The 20,339-nt window shown below is 49.1% G+C and overlaps 1 protein-coding gene across 15 annotated transcripts in view; it reads left to right on the top strand.

Moving 5' to 3' along the window:
- Positions 1 to 17,910, top strand: part of BNC2 (basonuclin zinc finger protein 2) — a 460,115-nt gene extending 442,205 nt beyond the window's left edge. For 11 of the 15 annotated variants that reach the window (XM_075559954.1, XM_075559949.1, XM_075559947.1 and 8 more), the window contains one exon: positions 8,340 to 17,910. In XM_075559954.1, the coding sequence (XP_075416069.1) occupies positions 8,340 to 9,000 (661 nt within the window). In that variant the 3' untranslated portion in view covers positions 9,001 to 17,910. Of the gene's footprint in view, positions 1 to 6,502; positions 6,537 to 8,339 lie in introns of all 15 variants that reach the window. The other 4 variants (XM_075559960.1, XM_075559959.1, XM_075559946.1 and 1 more) reach the window with 4 other exon arrangements.
- Positions 17,911 to 20,339: the final 2,429 nt, after the last annotated feature.

Below are 20,339 nucleotides of genomic sequence, written 5' to 3'. Positions count from 1 at the left end.
GTCACCGAGGGGCACTGGTGGGTCAGCCCGCTCACTAGTAATTGTGTTTTACAGACTTCTAAAGCAATTGGCTCAGTCAGTCCCAATTCAATAAAAGTGGAGAGCAAGAGAGAGAGCACTTTTGTTCTATTTTTTACTTGAAATTATTTCATTCAGCAGTCTGTCTTTTTTATTACCAGGACTTGACATTAGCACTCCAAGCTATATTAGCATCCATTTCAGCAGTTCAGTAATGGTATTAAAAAAACACTTAACTTCAACGGTGAATGGTTGTATGACAGTACCATAAAAAATCCACATTAAAAAAAACTTATGTATTTGTCCTAGCAAATTATTTTTCACTTGTTTAACCACTTCAAAACTATGGTCCTGTGTGTCGGCTCTTCGTGGGGACCTTCTTGTTCTCAGAAAATGGCAGCGGCGATGTGCTGCTGAAGAGGGTAGTAGGGGCGAGGAGACGGAAGCCCAGCAGGGAGAGGGGCGGGAAAGATGCTGCCCACCCTGCGGCTAGATTGCCTCCCATTTATCAGCAGAGGTAGAATTGGCAACCTCAGAGCACCCAAGGTGAAATTCTTGGATCCTCGCGCCGGGCTGGGATTTGAGTTTGAACCCAGTACTCTCCAAACTTGGGAGCAGAGCCTAACTACTTTGGCACGGCAGCGTGCGTCTAAATGACTGCATTAGGTTCTAAATTTTGATTAAACATTCGGTAATTAATCAATGGTAGACATGAAGCAGTTGGCAAGGTCCAAAGCTGCAGAGTGTTTAAGACATAAAACATTACGGAGTAATTAGAATATGCTCCTTCAAGAGAAGGATTGCCTTCAATAAAGAGGTAAATGATTGCATCCTGTTTATTGTGGACGTAGGCAGCCGGAGCAATATGATAGACTGCTGGAGGTACACATATCAATAATCATCCACATTATTAGTGCCATTAATCATAATTCCAAAAATATGACAGCAGCAGCCAACTTTTTGACCAATTTTGCTTCTGCCTGTTGGCCATTATAACTTCCCTAATAGACTGCAGAGCGCCTGAGCCTGGCAGTTTGCATTGCGAACGGAAGGTTAATTATATTTGAGCTGCTGATTTCTTCTCTCCTTGGGAAAGACAGCACTTTGACACTCCCAGGAGCTCACTGTTGCTAAACCAGTAAAAGTACTTTATTGAAATTTTCTTTGTTGGTCAGGAATGAGGAGATGTTTCCAGCGAGATCTAAGTGCCAGGCTGGGACAGCCGCTAATGTTTCTTGCCCCAAAATGATCCTTGGGCAGCAAGATGAACTCCACGGTTTCTCGAGACCACTTCTCCCTCGCTCTCCCTTGCCTGTGGATGGTAAAATGTTCAGTGCTCTGAGCACCTGGCGGTGATGTGCTGGGACGCTCCACACGATGAGGGGTCTTTTTAGTCCGTGGATGAGAAGTAGGACCTGCGGGAGAGCGGCCAGTAATTCCAAGTGGGAGACATCAGCCCCTCTTTAATACACAGTTCGGTGTCTCCAGCTCTGACTGTGTGGCTAAAAGTCACAGCAGCCCAAAAAGCATCAGATTGGCTCTCGAAATTCTGTTGGGATACAGCGCTGGTCGATGACCTGACGTTTCATGTTTTACACAGTAGGGTTGACATTACGTCTTCAAAGACATCGTTTCGGTCGTGCGCATCCTCCTTTGTTCCTGTCGCTGTGGTAGTTTCGTCTCATAATAGGATTTCTAGGGAAGGCCGTAGCTAAAAAATATATTGGTTCTCCTACAAAACACTCTCACTTTCCCCCTGGAAAACTCACCTGTCCCTAATAACCTTTAAAAAGATGCCAGGTTAGCCTGTTTGGGGATGTGGGTAAGCCGTTCTTGGAAGATAGACCATCTTTGCAAAAGGTCTCCGGTAGCAAGTGCCGCCCCACGGCTGTATGTGTTGGGAAGGAAAAACTAATTTTAAAAGAGCAGGCAATTTTTGGTTATCGAGGAAAGAAAAAATGCCCTCTGATTTTGGAAATACGTCTTTTAAATGTTTTATTAAGACAGTGAAGCGAAGGAGACTCGTTAGCTTATCCAAAGTACATACAAAACTCAAACTCTGCCTTAAGTTCATCTGGGATAAATGCTTACAAGATGCCTGGGTCCGTGATGCCTGCCCTCCGCCTGCCCCAACCATGGTAACAAACTGAGCACCACTGGAGGAGATGCTTGCATGAGGAACTAGCCAGCTGCTGTGAAAACACGGTTCGGTTCGCAGCTAACACTCATCGCCAAGTACAGAGCAACAGGTCTCCCCTGAATAATCGGCACCCTCAAGAAGCCTCTGCTTTGTCAGATACCCCTCAAAAGTAGGCCGGCGAGGGAACTGGAATGCTGGGTAGCAATTCTCCACTTAGCCTGAGCATCCAGCAAACCCGCTTCCCACCTACCAGCTTGCCTTTGCAAATGCCATGGCCGCACTAACATTTTTTATGCATTCCGCAGCAATGACAAATTGTTTCCTAACTGCAGTGCCAGATTTAGCATGCGGAAGACACGTTTGCCTCTGCCAGCAGACCAATAATTCTCACTAACATCTTCAGAGTTACAACATTTATAAAGTTGCAAAGTGGAGTAAACAAACCATCTGTTTGGCTTTTCCATATATGTCATGCTTTCTTATTAGCATATTACGATTCATTTAGTAAACCAATTTGGTGATTTCGTTCACGTCAAAGTTAGCGCGGAAGCTTGAAGCTGATTAACATTCCTGGGACAGGCACATTAATACATTGCTTCCTCGGCAAAGTAAAATGCCTTCTCCGGAGAATCGCCCCTTGTTGACAAGATGAGACTGTCAGTTTTGTTTGCCTGCCACATTAGGGGCTGTGAGCGGGGAGTCCTGCAGGCAGCATAATGCACTGTGAATTGAGAAAAGAAGTCTAATTCTGATAAATGGTCGACCCCAATGCATCCTACCTGTTATTACAACAGACGTATCTGTGCAGTAAATTAGCCAAACCCCTACAGAGTTTGGTGGGGGCTTATCTTCAAGTGAATAATTTGAATGTAGAAAGGAAGTGTCTGCGTGACCAGTGTGAATGATGTGTCTTATATTAAAGCGAATGGAAGTGTCTGAGTTTCATACTTTCAACTTGCAGGGATTTCCTCAGCTTTATTTCTTGCATCTAATGTGTTCTGTACGCTGCAAACATGTTGGTTGCACTTTATCGACTAGAATTCTATGTCAAATTGTCTTCCCAAGCTAGAGGGTGCTTTTCAAATCTTCTGGAAAGAATCATGAAATATAATAAGTTATCCAAAATGATTGCTGTTGTCGGTGCTGACCTGGAGGCACCCTACCCATTAACACACAGTACTGCAGGCTTTCTGAGACGGTAAGGGCCACAGATAATATATTAACATCAGTCAGGTAGGAAGAGACCAGATGAGCGGCAGAGGTTTTAATTTCTCCATGTCTCAGGATTGGAATGGCAGGCTTGTATTTTTATACAGGATTATTGTTGAATCTGTAAATCACAGCACACTCTACTCTGCCATCTGGATTAACCTAGATGTAAATTGTAGATTCATCACACTCACACTCAACACACACACTCACTCACTCACACTGGGCAGAGATGTAATTTAAAAAGGATGTGTGTGTGTGTGTGTGTGTGTGTGTGTGTGGTGGCAAAGATACAAAGATAAGGCAAAATCCAGATAAAAACTGGACCTCAATTCTATTTTCCAAAGGCATTTAAATATTAATTATATAAGTACGTACTTTTGATTCACTAGCTCTGAATTGCCCCAACCAGATTCAGACTTCAGAATCTTTTCTCAAAAGCTCGTTCAGTCTTCCAAGGCTCGATCGACTCCTTCGAAATAAATTGTTTCGTTCTGAAGCGTAAAGGCCGTAGGTAAAAGTGCGGCGTTAACCTGGGCATCTGGACGAGGGGCAGAAGGAAAGGTGAGGAAGCGGGGAGCAAATGCCGAGGGAGGCTGACTTTGGCTCTTTCCCTCCAGGTCCTCTACAGGCGTGCTTGGTAACTTTGGTGCGTTCTGTGGTTGTAAAGTGCACCTTCCATGAAGAAATGGAAGAAACCAGACCGTAGTGTCCAGTCTAGCCAGAGCACTTCCGCGCAGTCTTTCAAAGTTCAGGGGAAAATGGTGGTCTTACTTCCGAACTTGATTCCCTTCCTTGCTTTTAACGGTGATTTCAGCCTTCAGGAGGAAGCTTTTGGAAAATACAGTATAAAAAGAGTACATGGACTGCGGGAAATGTTCATTATTGCAAGAGTAGTCCAAGTCACAGCAGTTTGCCATGTCCTGGCTAGGTGGCCTTCCACTCTGGCTCCCTGAACTATGGACAGAGTCAGTGTTGTCCTCTGCAGACATTTCCGCTTTGGGCCTGGGGGTCTGCCTGCCCTCCTGCAGTGGGTTTTGGGAATAGCTTCTTCAAGACTTGTATGTGTCATTGCTCCGAGGCAAACCTATTTTTATGGCTCCACTCCCATCAAGTGGAGTCACCCACAGTGACCCTAGAGGACAGAGTGGAACTGCTCCCTGGAGAATTAGGAATGGGTCACTTCGTGAAATTCTTTGGCTTGTGGTGGTTCGGTGCCATGAGTCTGGATTCAGACTTGGTTTTCTGGACTCTGGCCTTTTTGGAAGCACGTGGTGAGGCCTTCCTTGCCCTGAGCTTCTGGGTGAAACCAAATCAGCAGCCTGTAGCTGGACCCCCAAGGCCCCTGCTGTGCTCACTGCACACAACCCAGTTTCCCGAAGCCACTGAGCTCACGTCCCTTTATCTCCTCATACTCAGGGCTCTCTGTGGCCCTTCCATCTCCTCCTTTCACCTCTTCATTTATGCTCTTCCAAATAAATGGGTAATAGCCTTCATGTTTCCATGCACCCTGAATTTTGCTACCTCCTACAGAGGGACGGTAGTTAATAGATGTTAGTGATTTAGGTTGCTGGACTCAGCGTCCTGACACGGCTGCGTAAAATACCAGGGCTGCCTCTGTTCCATCGAGGCTGGAGCCTGAGCTCTCGAGGACAGGAGCCGAATCACAACCTACCTTTTCCCCACAGGCCTCTTGCTTGCCCTCTTGTCCGTTCCAGTAATACCATTTGCCACCCAACCTCCAAGCCAACAATCATGGGAAAGGATCAGACATTCTTCTCAGTCCCACTTCAAGTGTTTTGCATGTGGCATTTAGGAGGATTATTAAACAGAAATGAAGTAGATTAAGAAAGGAGCATAAAAGAGTCAATTCTCTTGAACTGTGGTTGCATAATGGGAATCGACAACCATGAATGAAGCCGTGTACCAAAGTTATGACCAGCAGAGCTAATGTACTGCCATGAGTTCATCTTTATTATTGCATTACACCTGAATCAATTGATAAAGCTTTTTTTTTAAGCAAGGGATGGCACTTAATTGAATAAAAGTCAATGTAATTAAATTAGGAGAGGCCAACAGGACTGCTGACAGCGGAAAAGGGACACTGTTGAGCAGAGTGCCAGAGCGGGTCTGTACATTTCTGCACATCGTTTGGGTTGACAGATATTGAGGGCTGGGACGTCATCTAATTAGATTACAGGTTTCTACTGTAAGTGAGAATTGAAGAGAAAGATCTCTTCCTGGTAACTTATCAGTGGAGATGTGTAATTTCACAAGTCATCGTGGGCAAGACGTGTCCATCTGGGAGATCAGCGCGTCCGTTTGTCAATGTTAATTTATGCTCCCTTCTGCATTGAGTCTTGATGTGACTGCTGTGTGTCTGACTGCTGCCGCCTCAGCCGTGAACCCAGGAAGTGGTAACTGCAGATGTTGTGAGAAGCGACACAGAGTTCTAGATTGCTGTCATCACCAAATGTGCGCTTGTGACGTGAAGAAAGGGGAAGGGTGTTGAAAATCATGAACTGGGGCGCTTGGGGTGGGGGGCTTGCAGAGAGGAGGGGGGACCTGAGCTGCTTCTAGCCCATGTTACCTAGAAGAGTGTCAGTGCACACAGCAACTCGCTCTCTGCCGCCTCTTCCCTCTGGAGGTGTTGTGCCCACATGGCAAGCTAGAGACTTCCCAGTAGGCACTTCCTGCACTCTGCTTAGCAATCTGCACTTGAATCATGTGCCATCTGACACCAAGGAAACGGGGAACGGCTGTGTCAGGGCAGGACCGTGGGGACAACTTCTGTTTATCATCCCCATTTCCGCACAATGCATGCATCTGTTCAGAACTCATTTGTGGATGATGATGATGATGATGTGAATTTGGTTTGTCTTAATTTGATTTATGATTTTTGGATTATGCAGCTGATCTGAAAATCATCAAGACAGCCTATAAGATGATGGCTTATGACAGAAAAAAAATGATTTTGTGATCAGAACATTTTAAATCCCTATTTTATTGTTTTAAGTTAAAAACAAACAAACCAGATGTCTAGAATGTGAATATGTTTTCTCTCTCTCTCTCTCTCTTTCTCTCTCTCTCTCTCTCTCTCTCTCTCATTCTCGCTTTCTTTTGTGATCGATTTAGCAAAAGATTAGAAAGCTGATCTTATTATCACAAGGTAAGCTCAGCCTTCCTAAGTGCAGTGTTGGGGTGGCGCCTCCTGCCCCTGTGACCGAGACCAAGGGCTGCTGGGTATTGTCTGCTGTGGAAAAGAGGCGGGCGGTCCCTGCCTACTTGTCTCTGAGGCACATACCTCTCCACCACCCCAAGAAGTACGAGCCAGGCCTTTCATCAAGGGGAGTGACTTACTTTGGTCTCCCGTATTTTTTAATTCTAATCTGTTGAACTCTTTTCACCAGCCCCTTAGATTATTTCTAACATCACAATTAACTTCTCCATAACGCACAGCTTCCATTATTACTGAGGAGCTTTCATCTATGTTTATTTTTATTGATCCGGTTATATTTTTGGAAGGGTGAACTTCAATTTAGGTACTTGTCAAACATGTATGTATGCCTTTGAAAGTGGAGAGAGGTATATGCCCAAGGGCATTTAAAAATACATGGGAGATATTAATACAAAGGCAATGTTTTCAGATTGATGGGAACATGTATCAGACGTTATAAATCATGACGTTCTTAGGGGGACTTGGGGCAAATCCTTTTTGTTTTTTTTAAAAACACAAGCAAAACTCTCAGCAAGTCGAGTAAAAGTTCTGCTTGTCTTAAGAAATATAGGGCCCAATTGTTGAGACGGAGGGAACCATACGTTATTGTTGTGCTTGATTTTTTTGTACTTCACTATGTTTTAATGTAGTCCCTTTGAGCTCTTTCTGTTATCTTAATGTGACTTTTTTTTTTTTTAGGGCGGTAGGCCTTATTTAAAAAAACAATTCAGTTTCTTCCTTTTTATTTGCAGATTTGAATTTTAAGAGCCTAAATACTTAGCAAAAACTTTGTTGCAATAAAATACAGCAGCTTCTGAAATTAAATGCATTTTATGACCAGATTTAACCAAGAGACCACGTCTTTCTTTAAAAGGGGGGCTTGTGGGGTTAGAGACCATCTATAACCCCATTTCCAGTCCCTCCTCTGTACAGCTCACCCAGTCTTAAGGGGGTGAGGGAGAGGGGTGGGCACAAGCAAGGTTTCACTGTTCTTTGAAATTCAACCCCGATTCCATTCTCTAGAGCAGTGGTTGGCAAATGGGGCCTGCAGAGCCATGTGTGTGCTCTTTCGGTATGTTCGTGATTCAGAAATAGGGATTTCATCTGTTTGTAAAAATATATTTATGGCTCTCGAGTAGTTGTTAAATTGTGAGAGGCAATAAAATTTGCCGACCCCTGATCTAGACCATCCGCTTAAGAAAAAATCGGGACCTTTACCTTTAAAGTGTACCTGTAGAAAACAGCCCTTTGCTTGTGCTGTTGTCGCGAGCTTTGTTGTATTTACAGTGAATCTGGCCTATTTACTTGAAATCTAGGCAAATTTACTTAAAAAGAAGCTCGACTTTCTGACCAAAAGAAAGTTGCCCTCCCTTTTCCCACTTAGCATGCTGCCAGGGAGACTGCAACAGCAGCGGGGGTGGCTGTGAGTGGTGCATAAGAAACCACCGCCATTGAGAAAAGGAGCTGGGGGATGGGGGGTGGGGGGGCGTGGTAGCTAGCCTCCCATTGAAGAATTGCACACTCCTATCAAAATGATGCTACTGGAACGCCCCTGGCCCCGCCCCTGCCACTCACACCCAGATCCTGAGCATGTAGCAAAATGTTGTTCCAGTGCGGTCTTTAGCAGTGAATGTGCTTATTTGGTGCCCGGTGGAAGCTGAACCCATTTTAAAATGCTCTCCTTTTTCTCGCCCCTCCCCACCCTCTCTTCATCAATACCCCCACCCCCACCCCCCAACTCTTTCTTTTTCCCAGACACAGTGCCAACATAAATCTGCACCGTAAACTGTTGACCAAAGAACTCGATGACATGGGCCTGGACTCGTCGCAGCCCTCCCTTAGCAAGGACCTCCGGGAGGAGTTTCTGGTGAAGATCTATGGGGGCCAGCACCCCCTGGGGCTCGACCTCCGGGAGGAGGCCGCCTCGCCCGCGGGCACGGAGGACTCGCACCTGAACGGGTACGGGAGGGGCATGGCGGACGACTACATGGTCCTGGACCTGAGCACCACCTCCAGCCTCCAGTCCAGCGGCAGCATCCACTCCTCGCGCGAGTCCGACGCGGGCAGCGACGAGGGCATTCTGCTGGACGACCTGGACGGCGCCAGTGACAGTGGCGAGTCGGCGCACAAGGCCGAGGCCCTGGCGCTCCCTGGCAGCCTCGGGGCCGACGTGGCCGGCTCGCTCATGTTCAACAGCCTGTCGGGGAGCCACGGCGGGATCGTGTGCAACATCTGCCACAAAATGTACAGCAACAAGGGGACCCTGCGGGTGCACTATAAGACCGTGCATCTGCGGGAGATGCACAAGTGCAAGGTCCCTGGGTGCAACATGATGTTCTCCTCCGTGCGCAGCCGGAACCGGCACAGTCAGAACCCCAACCTCCACAAGAACCTCCCCTTCGCGTCCGTAGAATAGTCCCCGGATGGACACGACCAATGCCAGCTCTCACCCGATGGCCTCCGAACCCGAACTGCCACAGTCAGTGTGTGTGTGTGTCTGTGTGTGTGTGTGTGCGCGCGCGCGCACGCGCGGGCGCCTGGATGCCTCTGTGGGCACGGGGGACGCGCACAACATTTCTCTAGCTAAAACGAAAAGGAGAGATACACTAGGTGCTTTTGGATTACTTTTTTTACCCCCTTTTTCTTTACCGTTTTGGGGAAGGGGGTCTTTAATCGGGGGATGTGGAAGCCAGTACCCTTTTACGCACGCACGCACGCATGCACGCACACGCGGGCACAGCCCCGGTTTGGCACGGCGCTCCGTGGGCATCTCCAGAGAGTGTTAGCCAGGACTGGTTACCTGCGAAAGGACAGTAATAAGGGGGTGGGGGGGCTGGACAAAGGAACTAATTAGCGTTGTCTTTTGTGAACTTTAAGGTTTTGAGAGAATCTTCAATTAAAGCATGGCAGATTCACCTGTAAATATTACGCCTCGAGAGGCCAATGATGTAAAACAAGTGTATTGATGGTTGTTTAACTCGTTTCATTTTTACAGTTACATCCAGCTGTTAGATACACAGGCAAACAAAAATAGTTTGCTGGCTAGCTCTATTCATTTATGTTAGCATTAATGCAGTTGGTTTTTGTTTGTTTTGTTTTATGAAAACATGGTCTTGTTTTTACTACCTGCTAGATAGAGTGGTAAAGAGGTGCTGGCATGCGTTACAGCACAACCCTGATTTTTTTTAATGCCCTGAACTATTACATAAATCCAGTCATGCACTTTTTTTCATACACTACAAGGGGATGTGTAATATCCATGCTTCTTTTTTTTACCCTTAAACTATTGCCATACTTCAGTAAGTGTCTTTTAAAAAAATCCACTTGTATAAAAACGGTCTGGTCAGTATAGGGCACAGATGCCAAGCAAAAGTATTAGTGTTAACACAGAACTGCCAGCTTTGCACAAGTTTCCAGAAAAGAAAATACAATTAGTCACTCAACATAACCACAGGCCAATTTGTCGGCCACCAGAAAACCGCTTTTTACAAAAAAGAAAGAAAGAAAAGCACCCTCGGAGACGCTCCAAGTGCCGAATGTCATTAGAATAGACACAGCACCCTTCTGGCTTCTATGTTAAGGTACATAAACGGCAGCCCCAGTCGTGTGGCGTGAGAGGGCCAAGGCATTTATTCTGTGCCGGCAGGATAATATTTCAGGACACACACGGCCCAGCCGACTCACTTGGAGCAAAGCTGCAGACTGAGTTGAGTGCTCATGTCCAAGGACCCGGCCTTTGCCTTGACTAGGAAAGGAAAGCGCCCTCCACGCTGAGGTGGGGGGGGGGGTCCCCTCGCAGGGCTGTCGTGTGGTGTGGCAAGCTCTGCTGTAGCGCTGTGGGTCAGGCCTGTGTGCCGGCCGAAATCCAAAGCCGGTAGCCACGGCAGCCCTGGGAAGCTTTTGCAAACATGTGCTGAACTTGAATTGAGCAACACTCTTCTCCGGAAAGCCCGAAGAAGGGGCGCTTGCAAACCGTGTTCTGGGTTGTGTGTTTGACGTCAGAGAGGAAGGAAAGCAAGCCTGAAACGAAGCCATTGCGGGTGAGGAGGGGGGAGCGGGGGAGGCGCTTCTCCGATCATTGTTTTGTTTTGTTTTCTGATGTTTACACATGTTGCCTGAACTGGTCAACCACATCGGCGGTCTCGGCGACCACAACATACTGACCAAATGATGATATTTATTCCTGTTCAGTCTGCAGCCCAGGCCATGAAGGGAGCAGGGGTGTCGGGACAGGTGGCCTGTCATCTTTCCTTTTTTTTTAAGTGTCGGGGGAGAAAAAGTGAAAGAAGACTATCTCTTCAGTGCACACACAAGTCGTTTAAAGGGATTGTATTTCTTTTCCACATCAAATGGCCTCAAACATTTCTCTCCTCCCATCGCCTAAAGGTTAGGAAGACCCCCAAGCCCCTTTGTTTTCACATTTCCATTTTTTTTGTTTTGTCATTTTTTTCTATGTTCACATCAGCATTCACTTCCGTTAAATTTGCCAAAGGAAACTGTTAAGACGTTTCTGTCCTTGTCGTTATTCCTGTAGGATTTATTGTACCTCACAGTATTTATTATTTCCAAAAGGAGAGGGAAGCATCGCTACTTGGGGGAGTCAGTATTTTTGTTTGTGAACATTTCAGAAAGGAGAGGTTTTCAAAGGGAAGCTAGGCAGAAGCTTCACCTTTTCTGTCGCCTTCTGTGGATGCTACGGGGCTCAATTCTTCATTTGTGCTACAGGAAGGAAAGGCCAAAAGTATTTGCAGTACAAAAGAAACTGTGTCCGCTCAATGACAAATGTTTACGGTAAAAAGCTGAGGAATTAGTAATCACCAGTTTTGTTTCCTTGTACTTTTTTTAATTCCCCCAAAGTCTTAATTGCTTTATTTTTGGTGTTGTGTTAAATTGAGTAGACAGAGATGTGTTCATTTGTTTTCTACCTTATACGACTCTGTATAGTATGTTTGTGAAAGACCAAACTAGAACAATGAAAAGTTTGTTTGCAAACACTTGGTCCTCTTAGCCTTCTGTCTCGCTCTGTTGCCTCACTGCTAAGTGCTTAGACTCAAAGAGGTGGGAAATGCTTCTAGCATCTCTCCACGTTCCAGCCCCCCCCCAAAAAAAAATAGATGATAGAAACACTGGGTTTGGGGCTTTACACAGCCCAGAAAAAAATTACACCTAGTTTTATTAAAATAACACACCTTTATGTTGGCAGTTCTTAGAAGTTAGGCCCTTCGTTGAGGTATCAGAACTCATCTTGTGCAAAAATCAATGCTTGATCTCTATAATGTGGAGTAAAGGTCAACTGGCCCTCGTGAGTGAATTGCAGGGCTCTCAGCAGGTCACATCAGCAAATGAGCCAGACGGAAACCAAACGTAGTGGGCACTTTCCACCAATCTTGTGTACAGCCGCTAGAGAAGGTCCCGAAGTAGGAACGTGACGGCGACAGGGTTTCCCTGCTCGATGGTACAAAGGTTCACCCGTGCTTTGTCGGAAACGGCCCGCAGGCCTGCTCCACTGGCACGGCAGCATCACCCCCCACCACGACTACTGACTTGGCACCTCTGACCTCCACTGGTGAGGTCAGCCTGGTAGCAGGGGAACATTTTCCAACACAGCCTATTTGCTTAAAAGGGGAAGGGACGGCAGGAGGTGTACTTCTCCTTAATGAGCACCTCTCCCGCCCCAAGGCGAGCTTGTTGGTGGGAGCAGACAGGAGAGCAGTGTTCTGACTTCTCTGTAAGCCTGGGAAGCGGTGCCCTGCCAGTCTCCTTGCTGATGGGAAGGACGGAGGGCTGGGCATTTGAAGGCTAGCTTCCCGCCCCCCCCCCCTCCCTCTGTCCAGGTGTTTTCTTCTCCCCAGGAGTCTCCTCCCACTACTCGGCGTCTGTCGCTCTCTGGCTCCATTCACCCTGTGCGGGCTGAAAATTACTAATGCGGATTTCCAGCATTTTCTTATTTCATCGATGGTAGCCAGTTTCCTCACAAGTACAAAACCCACTGTTTCTTTGTGGGCAGGGCCCCTGGCTGGTGGTGAAACTGTTGCCCATTGATAACTGAATTTTTGTAACCCTCAGAAAGACTAAGCCCGTTTCCAGGAATTGTCGGTATGCTGTGGAAGGGCCAGGTCATTTGGCTTTAAGGGTGGTCTAAAAATGTGGGCGTTATTTGCTATCAACTCTTTTCAAAAGGGGAAACACAATGGAAGGCATTGCTGGTCCTGGCCTAGGCACCCACTTCCCGTCTGGTGTCTCCTGAAGTCCGAGGGGTGTCATGTGCTACCTTCAAAATTAACAGCAACAAGAAGACTTTTTTTTTTAAACACGGGAGCACAATGGTCAGGATTTTCCTGTCCTTCCAGTAAGAGAACAGCCCCTACTTGGGGAACAGCCCCATGCATGCAGATAACTGCGCTTAGATCCACAGGCTTCCGTCCTGGGCACTCTTCCCAAGCCACTTTCCCCACTCAGGAGAAACTGTCCCATCAAATCAGACATGACCTTCTTCCCCGTATCAGTGCCAAGCAAATGAGAATAGGGACGCTTGGCAATTAAAACACAAAGAAGCCAGTAGCCATTGGGAGCGGACATGCTGCCGGCTGCAAACTGCTTCATCGAAGCAGTGCCGACTTCCACTGGGGCTCTGTGCACTTGAGGAGGCCGTGGGCCAGTAAATAACACCGTTGCGCTGCAAACGCCAACTACCTTCCCAAACAAACCTCCTTTCCTCCCACGCACACACCTAAGTGCTGCTTTGGACAATTCTGACAAGTTAGATCTTAAAATAAGGAATTGTATTTTTCCCCAATCCTGAGAGTACTAAAGTTAAGGAATTTTTGTTTGTTTTTAAAAGTTTTCCCCCAGGGGCAAAAATACATACAGTTTTTTTAAGGGCTCTAAAGGACTTAAGAGGACGATCAATGGTGAATGGACCCCAGTTTGTCAATCAAGAGAAGATAGGAAACTGAGCAGAAACTTGGAAGCTGCTTGAAAAACAGATACAGGCAGCCCCTGGCTAGGAATGCCTGACTTATCAACACCCCGACTTCCCCTTAAGAGTTTATACATGTGGCCTCGCTTTGAGCGAGCTGAACCGGCCCTCACAGCAGATCCATCCTAGTCAAAGGCAGCTCTTCATTCCTTGCAAAGAGTAAGCATTATCTTGCACTAATGCCGCGCGCAATGCAGCCTGTGCACCTGATCGGCTAACCTAACAGAATCTGACACCAAAGCAACGCATTGTTACCCGGAGTCTGCATGTGACCTACACAACCGAGACATTTTCGCAAGAGCGAATGCTACCCAGCAGCCAGGGGATGGGGGTGACAAGGTATCGCCCAGGTGGCCTGCAGAGATCTCTGGGACCAGGTGCGCCCCTGAGCACCAGTCGGGAAGGACAGCAGCGTGGAACAGCTCCAGTTGTTCCTCAGGAGTCGCGAGTGCCACAAGACCGGGTTCTCTGGTTAGTACTTTTGCTTTTGACTGGGGAAAGAGCTCACAGTCCCTTGGTGCTCAGAACCAGGCACAGATCCCTGCAGGGTGCAGAAAGGGCAAGGAGCGGGCAACTCTGATGGCGAGGAGGTGCCAGCGTGTACCTGTCATGCACGGCCACATCACTGCCAGTGCTACGAAGCCCCCAGTGGTACGGCTGCTTGGCCAAAGATCAGCTCCAAATGGCATGTCCTCATTCCACTTCCAAGAGACAGCAAAGGGGCTTAGGTGTGCACCATTTCAGAGTCACGGGCTTGTTCATGCTGCTTCAGATTGCTCTCAGAAACCTTGACCCCATATTTTCTGCACTTGAAGCGTGGCTTACCATGAAGGGGGAGTCTCAGTGACTGATGGAAATGTAGCTGCCAATGGATCTGGCTATTAGCAACACACTGGCCCAAACACCCGTCTCTGTCTCCCGAGTTGCCCTCCTTGTTCTCTCGATCTTGCACAGAGTGACTTGACAGCCACTGGACAATAACTGGGCGACAGTCACTATCCGTTGGGCAGATGCCTTAACGGGGGTTGGGGGGGTGTGTTGAAGTTTGAAGCCTTTTCACAAGTACCTGGAGTTGGACTGACATTCGTGTTCATTATAACGCTCTATATTTAAAGGACCTCGCTCTCTATAGTTGTCATAAAACCATATTCTTCTCGAAGGCCTGCTGTGAATTCCTTTGACCTTTACCTTGAAAGGGAAAGAAAATCTTCCTTTACCCAGGGCCTGGAGACAAGGCTCAGTGTGTAACACACATCGGACCATGACAAAGGAGGGGAAAGGAAGCAGGCAGGCCAGGAGTTGCAGTTCAATTTCACCTCATATCTTTCTAATAACTGACTTGTCACTTTATTACCTTCCAGTAATGTGAACGCTGCTGACAAGACTGTCACACTAACAGCAGACAACACCCTCTCGGCTTCAGCCCAAGCTCTGCTGGCTACTTATTGCCCTGGCCCTGAAGGGACACAAACTAATAGTGGGCTTTCCAGTTTAGCGCTCGCCATCAACTATAAAAGGATGTGTGATTGCCTGCTTATCCCTTGTGAAGGGGAAATTGAGTACAAGGGCTAGGCTTCCCCCCCCCTACGGGCCCTGACGCTCCCTCTCTCACACTCCTCACATCCCCCACCCCGCACGCGCACACCCGAGCCTGTCTCTGTCTAAGCACTCAGCGTGCCCTCCAGCATGAAGCAGACAGTAAGGAGATGGCTCCTTCAACTGCAGGCCAGTGGGGAGAGGCGGCCTGTGACCACATGCTTTGCCTGCTGCTGTGGAATGCCCACTTCATGCCCATCCACTCCAAGCCCTGAGGCCGGCCCTACAATAGCAGCCGGGTCTCCTGCCTGTTGGCAGCATATGAACGTAGGATCGGGTCGCTTGGTATTGAGAGGATGACAATATCCACACACACACCCTTTTTTGTAAGGGGATGAGTTGTAAACCGCTTCGCTGTGAGCCCATAGTGGACAAGGGCAGCAAACCCTTAACATGTGCATTCCCTTCTGGTGGCAGTCCCCAAACCCATTGTGTCAGGCTTTGTTCGTCTGGACACCCTGTAGAGAGGAAAGGGCCAGGCTTTCAGCTGTAGCAGACATCTTCTGATCCTTAAGGGGAAATCATCCTTGCACAATTTGGAGAAGGTTGCTGCATACAAACACGGCAAGCTTTTCAAACTCAGGTACTGACAGGACAAAGGAAGAACACGCAAAGGCGTTTCCAAATAGGCCACCGACACCGCACGCAGGGTTCAGTGACACTAGGTTGCCGTGTAGCAAACTGCTTAGGTGACAGCCGAAACCCTGGCTCTTTGGTGACTTCCTTGACACTCGGGAACCACGGGTCTGTCATCCTTCAGCGAGTAGGTGATCCCATCCTCCCTCAGCAGGTCTGACCACACTACCGACCTTGCTGTGAGCAGTCAAGCTTCAAGTAAGAGTAGTCAACCAAACCGGGCGCACTTTGGGAAGACAGGTGTGTTGACAAACCTGTGCTAGGTCGAGGCGCTGCCCCAGTCAGGGCTCCGAAGGAAAGCACTTTGAGACAGGACTGGGCGGGGGGAGTGTTCGAGAATAGGCCATTTGGGAAGTGTTTGCAAGTCCCCAGTGTGGATGTTACAGTCACTTCACCTTGGTGGCATCACCGCTTCCCTGAAAACTCAGTTGCCAAAATTGCACAGGTCCTGTTGGCTGATAATTTGCTGCCTCTCCTTCACGCTAAGCAAGAGGAATGTTGAGAGACATTTCCAGTTCTCTGAGGGTAATGCTTTTGTTGGTTTCCTCTCTCCTTTAGAAAATCTCTGAAGGGGTGGAAGAGCAGAAAGGTATTTTCTCAAAATCAGAGAAGTATATATATATATATTTCTTGAAGAGAGTGTATCTAAGTGCTATACCAAGATTTGACACGGCTTCCGGTTGCCAAATGTGCTGCTGAGATAATGCACAGCTAAGATGGCAAACCATCAATTATTAAGTGGCTCTGCCCACTCGGTTACAGATTGCAAGGCTTGAGACGATGCTCTGGGGAGCCCAGGGTGGGGGAGTGCTCCTCGAAGTGTTTTCTAAGATGGGGAGAAGGCCCCAGCCCACTGGGTAGTCCCCCTTCAGGAGCAGCTGAGCGCCCAGCTGCTTGCTTTGAGCTGGGAGACCCAGCACGAGGGCCTGTGCGGATGGGCCAGAGCGCTTGCAGCGCTGATTCTTCAACTCCCAGATGGTGTGCTGAATTAATAGGTGCACCTGAGATGTCTAAACTAAGGCCGGCCACTGGCGTCTCACCTAGTACTCAATTTGGAATTTTTTTTTTGCATGCATGCATGCCTGCGTACAGAGTAAGCCGTTCCTCTCATTGCCCGAACCTCCCTGGCCCGGGCGGAGTGCACCTCACTTCTCTTGGCGCTTCTGATCTTCCGTCGCCACTGCCCCCAATCTTTTCTGAAGCAAGAAGGGCAAGCCCGCCCTCCTTCCCCCTGATTTGGATAGCTTTGGAAACTCATCGCGGTCTGCGCTCCCCAGGGTGTGTAGAACCTAAGTGACTGAGGTGCCCCGGATTCTCAATCAACCGGAGAGGACTCCCATGTGAGCTGGTGCATGTGTCTGTGCACAGACATTGGTCCTCTGCCCTGGAGAGAGCGTTTGCTGCCAGCGCCTATGTGGAAGGGACCTGCAGGCTGATCAAGTGCAAGGTTGGGGGCTGCCCAGGGTGTGCGTGTGGTCAGCATTCTCGCTCTGGGTGCAGGTGGGGGGAAGAAAACCTCTCCACTGCTAACTGGGGCATTGCCCTTTCGAATGAGCGAGACCTGCCCCCCAAGACCCCTCTGAGCTGGGTCTCAGAGACAAAACCCCTGGGCTCTACCTGCATGCAAGTGCCCCCCCCCCCAGGGCACGGGAATAGCGAGGAAGAGCAATGTTCTCGAGATACGCCCTCTCCCTCCCCCAGAGTGAGGGCATTGGGTTTCCCTTTGCCTCAGTTGCTCTCATGGGTCCGATGAGGCCGTGGCAGAACCACAGTCGGCACCCAGAGGCAGCTGCTCAACACGGGGACAGAGTGCACCGCTCGGATCAGGTTCTGCTGTAAGTAGCTTCACCAAGACTGTACCTGAACCAAGGGTTTTGTGTTCTGTTTCGTTTTGCTCTTTTTTTGTTTTTTAGTAGTCTGAGGGAATTAAAAGTCTGGATTTGCTCTCTCCTCTGTTGTATTTTCTGTACTATAACTGTCTACGGTATGTCTTTTGCATAAAATGCATAAGGGTTTGGGGGTGTAAATGGAATTTTATTCATATTTTGTCCAAATACCTCTTGTAATTTGTATCAAAATTCTTGTACAATTTTTATATTAAAGATTTATCGGTCTCTGGTCGTGTCTGACCTTGATGATTTGCAGAAGGTAGACCTTTACCGAACACCCTGAGGAGCCATCAGCCCACAATGCCACTTGCCCAGTTTACGCTTCCGATTGGGTGGCACGGCAACAATCTGCTGGTATTTAGTAGACTCCAGGCTAAGGTCAAACTCATCTCTGAAATCCAGGTGGGAAAGCCAGATTGGAGCTGCTAGGATCCAAGTCAGTCCCAGCGGAGTCCAGGAAGCTCCCACCCCAGTCCTTTAGCAGCAGGCAATGGGAATACCTTTTGGGTGCCAGGGGCAAGGGGGGGGCTGCCTTCTGGCTCTTCTGTTGTCTTCCCCCCTCTGCTTCCTGCAAGTGCACTTCCTGCCCTCCCCTCCCCGCCTCCCATGCCAATTTCCCCATGAGCCAGCAGGTACATGATGCGTACAGGTGGTTACATAGAGAGGCTTCTGCTCGCCTGTGCATTCTCTCTCTGCTCCTGCTCACAGCAACCCCGTAGGACAGTGAGAATAGAAAGTCTAGTCTCTCCCTCGAAGCAGTGAACCTTTTAAATGATTGCATATCACCAGGGCTGGGTGTGGGTTACCCAGATGCCACAGCAGCGCCCAGGTCTTGGGCCACAAGGAACCTGCCAGCTAGTTGGCACCACCACTCCCCTGCCCCTGGCCACAGCAAGGAGCTGACCAGCTCCGGACACCACGGGGTGGCAGAGATGGAGGTGGAAGGCCCAGCTCCCTGGGTCCATGCCCCCGCCCCCACCAAGGACACCAGAAGGGAAGAAATAAAAAGACCTCAGAGGAGGGGTTTGGCTATGAACGTGGTTGACATGTGAATGTATTCCTGCAGGAACCCCAGACCTAATTAGGATCTTTTCATCTGTCACAACGGTGCCTGTAACTGGCAGAAATGCCCCCTCACATAAAACAACAAACCTGCTTTTACTGTTTTACGTGTTAGTAAATAGCGGCGAACCCTCCTGTTTAGCCAAGAGGCACCCAGGAATTCAGCTCCGGGCTCTGAGCTCCTCAGAGCCGGTGCTGCTGGCTCGCCGGACGTCATTGACAGTATGACAGTCGATTAAGAGCTACTAATTTAATAACGCCGCTCTGAGGACCAAGCTGCCCGGTCCGTGAAGCCAGGAGTGGGTCGTCTGGGTGGGGGCCTGAGGAGGGGCGTCGGAGAATATTGAATTGCCCGAAGTCATACTAGGGGGAACAGCCATCGATCGCAGTTATTTTTAAGTCACCTGACTCTCAGGCACCCAATCATTACCCGGATTCATCAGAGACGCATAATGAACAGAGGTATTGATTAGCACGGGCAGCGGCCGAGATTTCCCTACAGTGCTAGTTCATGTTGATAGGTCTCCGATGGGATTCGGGCCCCAGCAGCCGGGCGCATAACTGATGGTGTCCTAGGCCCTCACATTGATTTCACCTGCGGGCGGGGGGACAGCCTTGTGCACAGTGGCACTGCCTTGACCTTTTCCTGAAGCCTTCCTTGAAAAGATAAACAGCCAACCCTGGGCCACAGTCAACAAGTACCCAGGCAGCGGCAGCTGCTGCCCAGGCTCGGTGCAGCCGCCTCGCAGACGGGTGTGCCATCTTGATTTACAGACGCGTGCTCGGAGCCAGCTGTGCCAGGCAAAGTGCAGTGCAGAGCCTCCGGCAGATGAAGCCCCGCCCCTACACACACACACACGCACGCACGCACACGAAATCCCTATATGGCTTCGGGATTGTGTGAGGCTAATAGCACCGAGTTGGCATAGCAGCAACGCCAGGCTGAGTGCCAGTGTCGGCACGCTGACTCCAAACCCAGGAGAGGCCAACTCCAGAAAAGTCCCATGGCTTTTGACACACGCCAGGAGCTCGTGGCTCTGGCCTTTGCAAAAGGGCCTGTGATTGGATTTCTAGCTTGCGCCCTGAGCCCGCGTCGCCGAGAGCCAGGCGGACGAGGGAGTTTCCCCGTCCTGGTCGCCTACAGGCAGGGCGGCCCGCCGCTGCCATCGTGGGCTGCACATGCCCTAGAAACGCAGCCTTGCTGCAGGCCCTGGAAGCGGGGAGGAGGAAAGCTAAGCCTGGAGACCCGGACGGTTGTCAGGGATCCGGCTGCATCCGATGCGCTGCCCGAAAGGAGAAATCCACAAGGCGCAGCGTGTGCACACGCCCCATCAGGTAGCACCCCCTGACCGCAAGTGTGGACGGGGGAGCAGGGGCAGTTCCCGCCATTGCAGCCTCCTCTGGCCGAGCCCAGCTTCTGATGGCAGGGCCACCGCCAACCTGCCTTCAATCCATCTTACCTTGGTCGGGAGACGTTTCCGTTTGCATCTGGCCACGCCACCTGCAGCCTTTCCTTCGCCCTTCCGTCACTCCCTCACCACGGTGGTGATCAGTCCAATTTCTCTTTTCTTGGCTGATAGGAGTTTTAAAAAA

Source organism: Tenrec ecaudatus, chromosome 10, assembly GCF_050624435.1.
Source record: "Tenrec ecaudatus isolate mTenEca1 chromosome 10, mTenEca1.hap1, whole genome shotgun sequence".
In the NCBI taxonomy this organism is placed as follows: Eukaryota; Metazoa; Chordata; class Mammalia; order Afrosoricida; family Tenrecidae; genus Tenrec; species Tenrec ecaudatus.
Note: the sequence above shows the minus strand (reverse complement) of the source record. Positions and strands in the feature narration are given on the sequence as shown.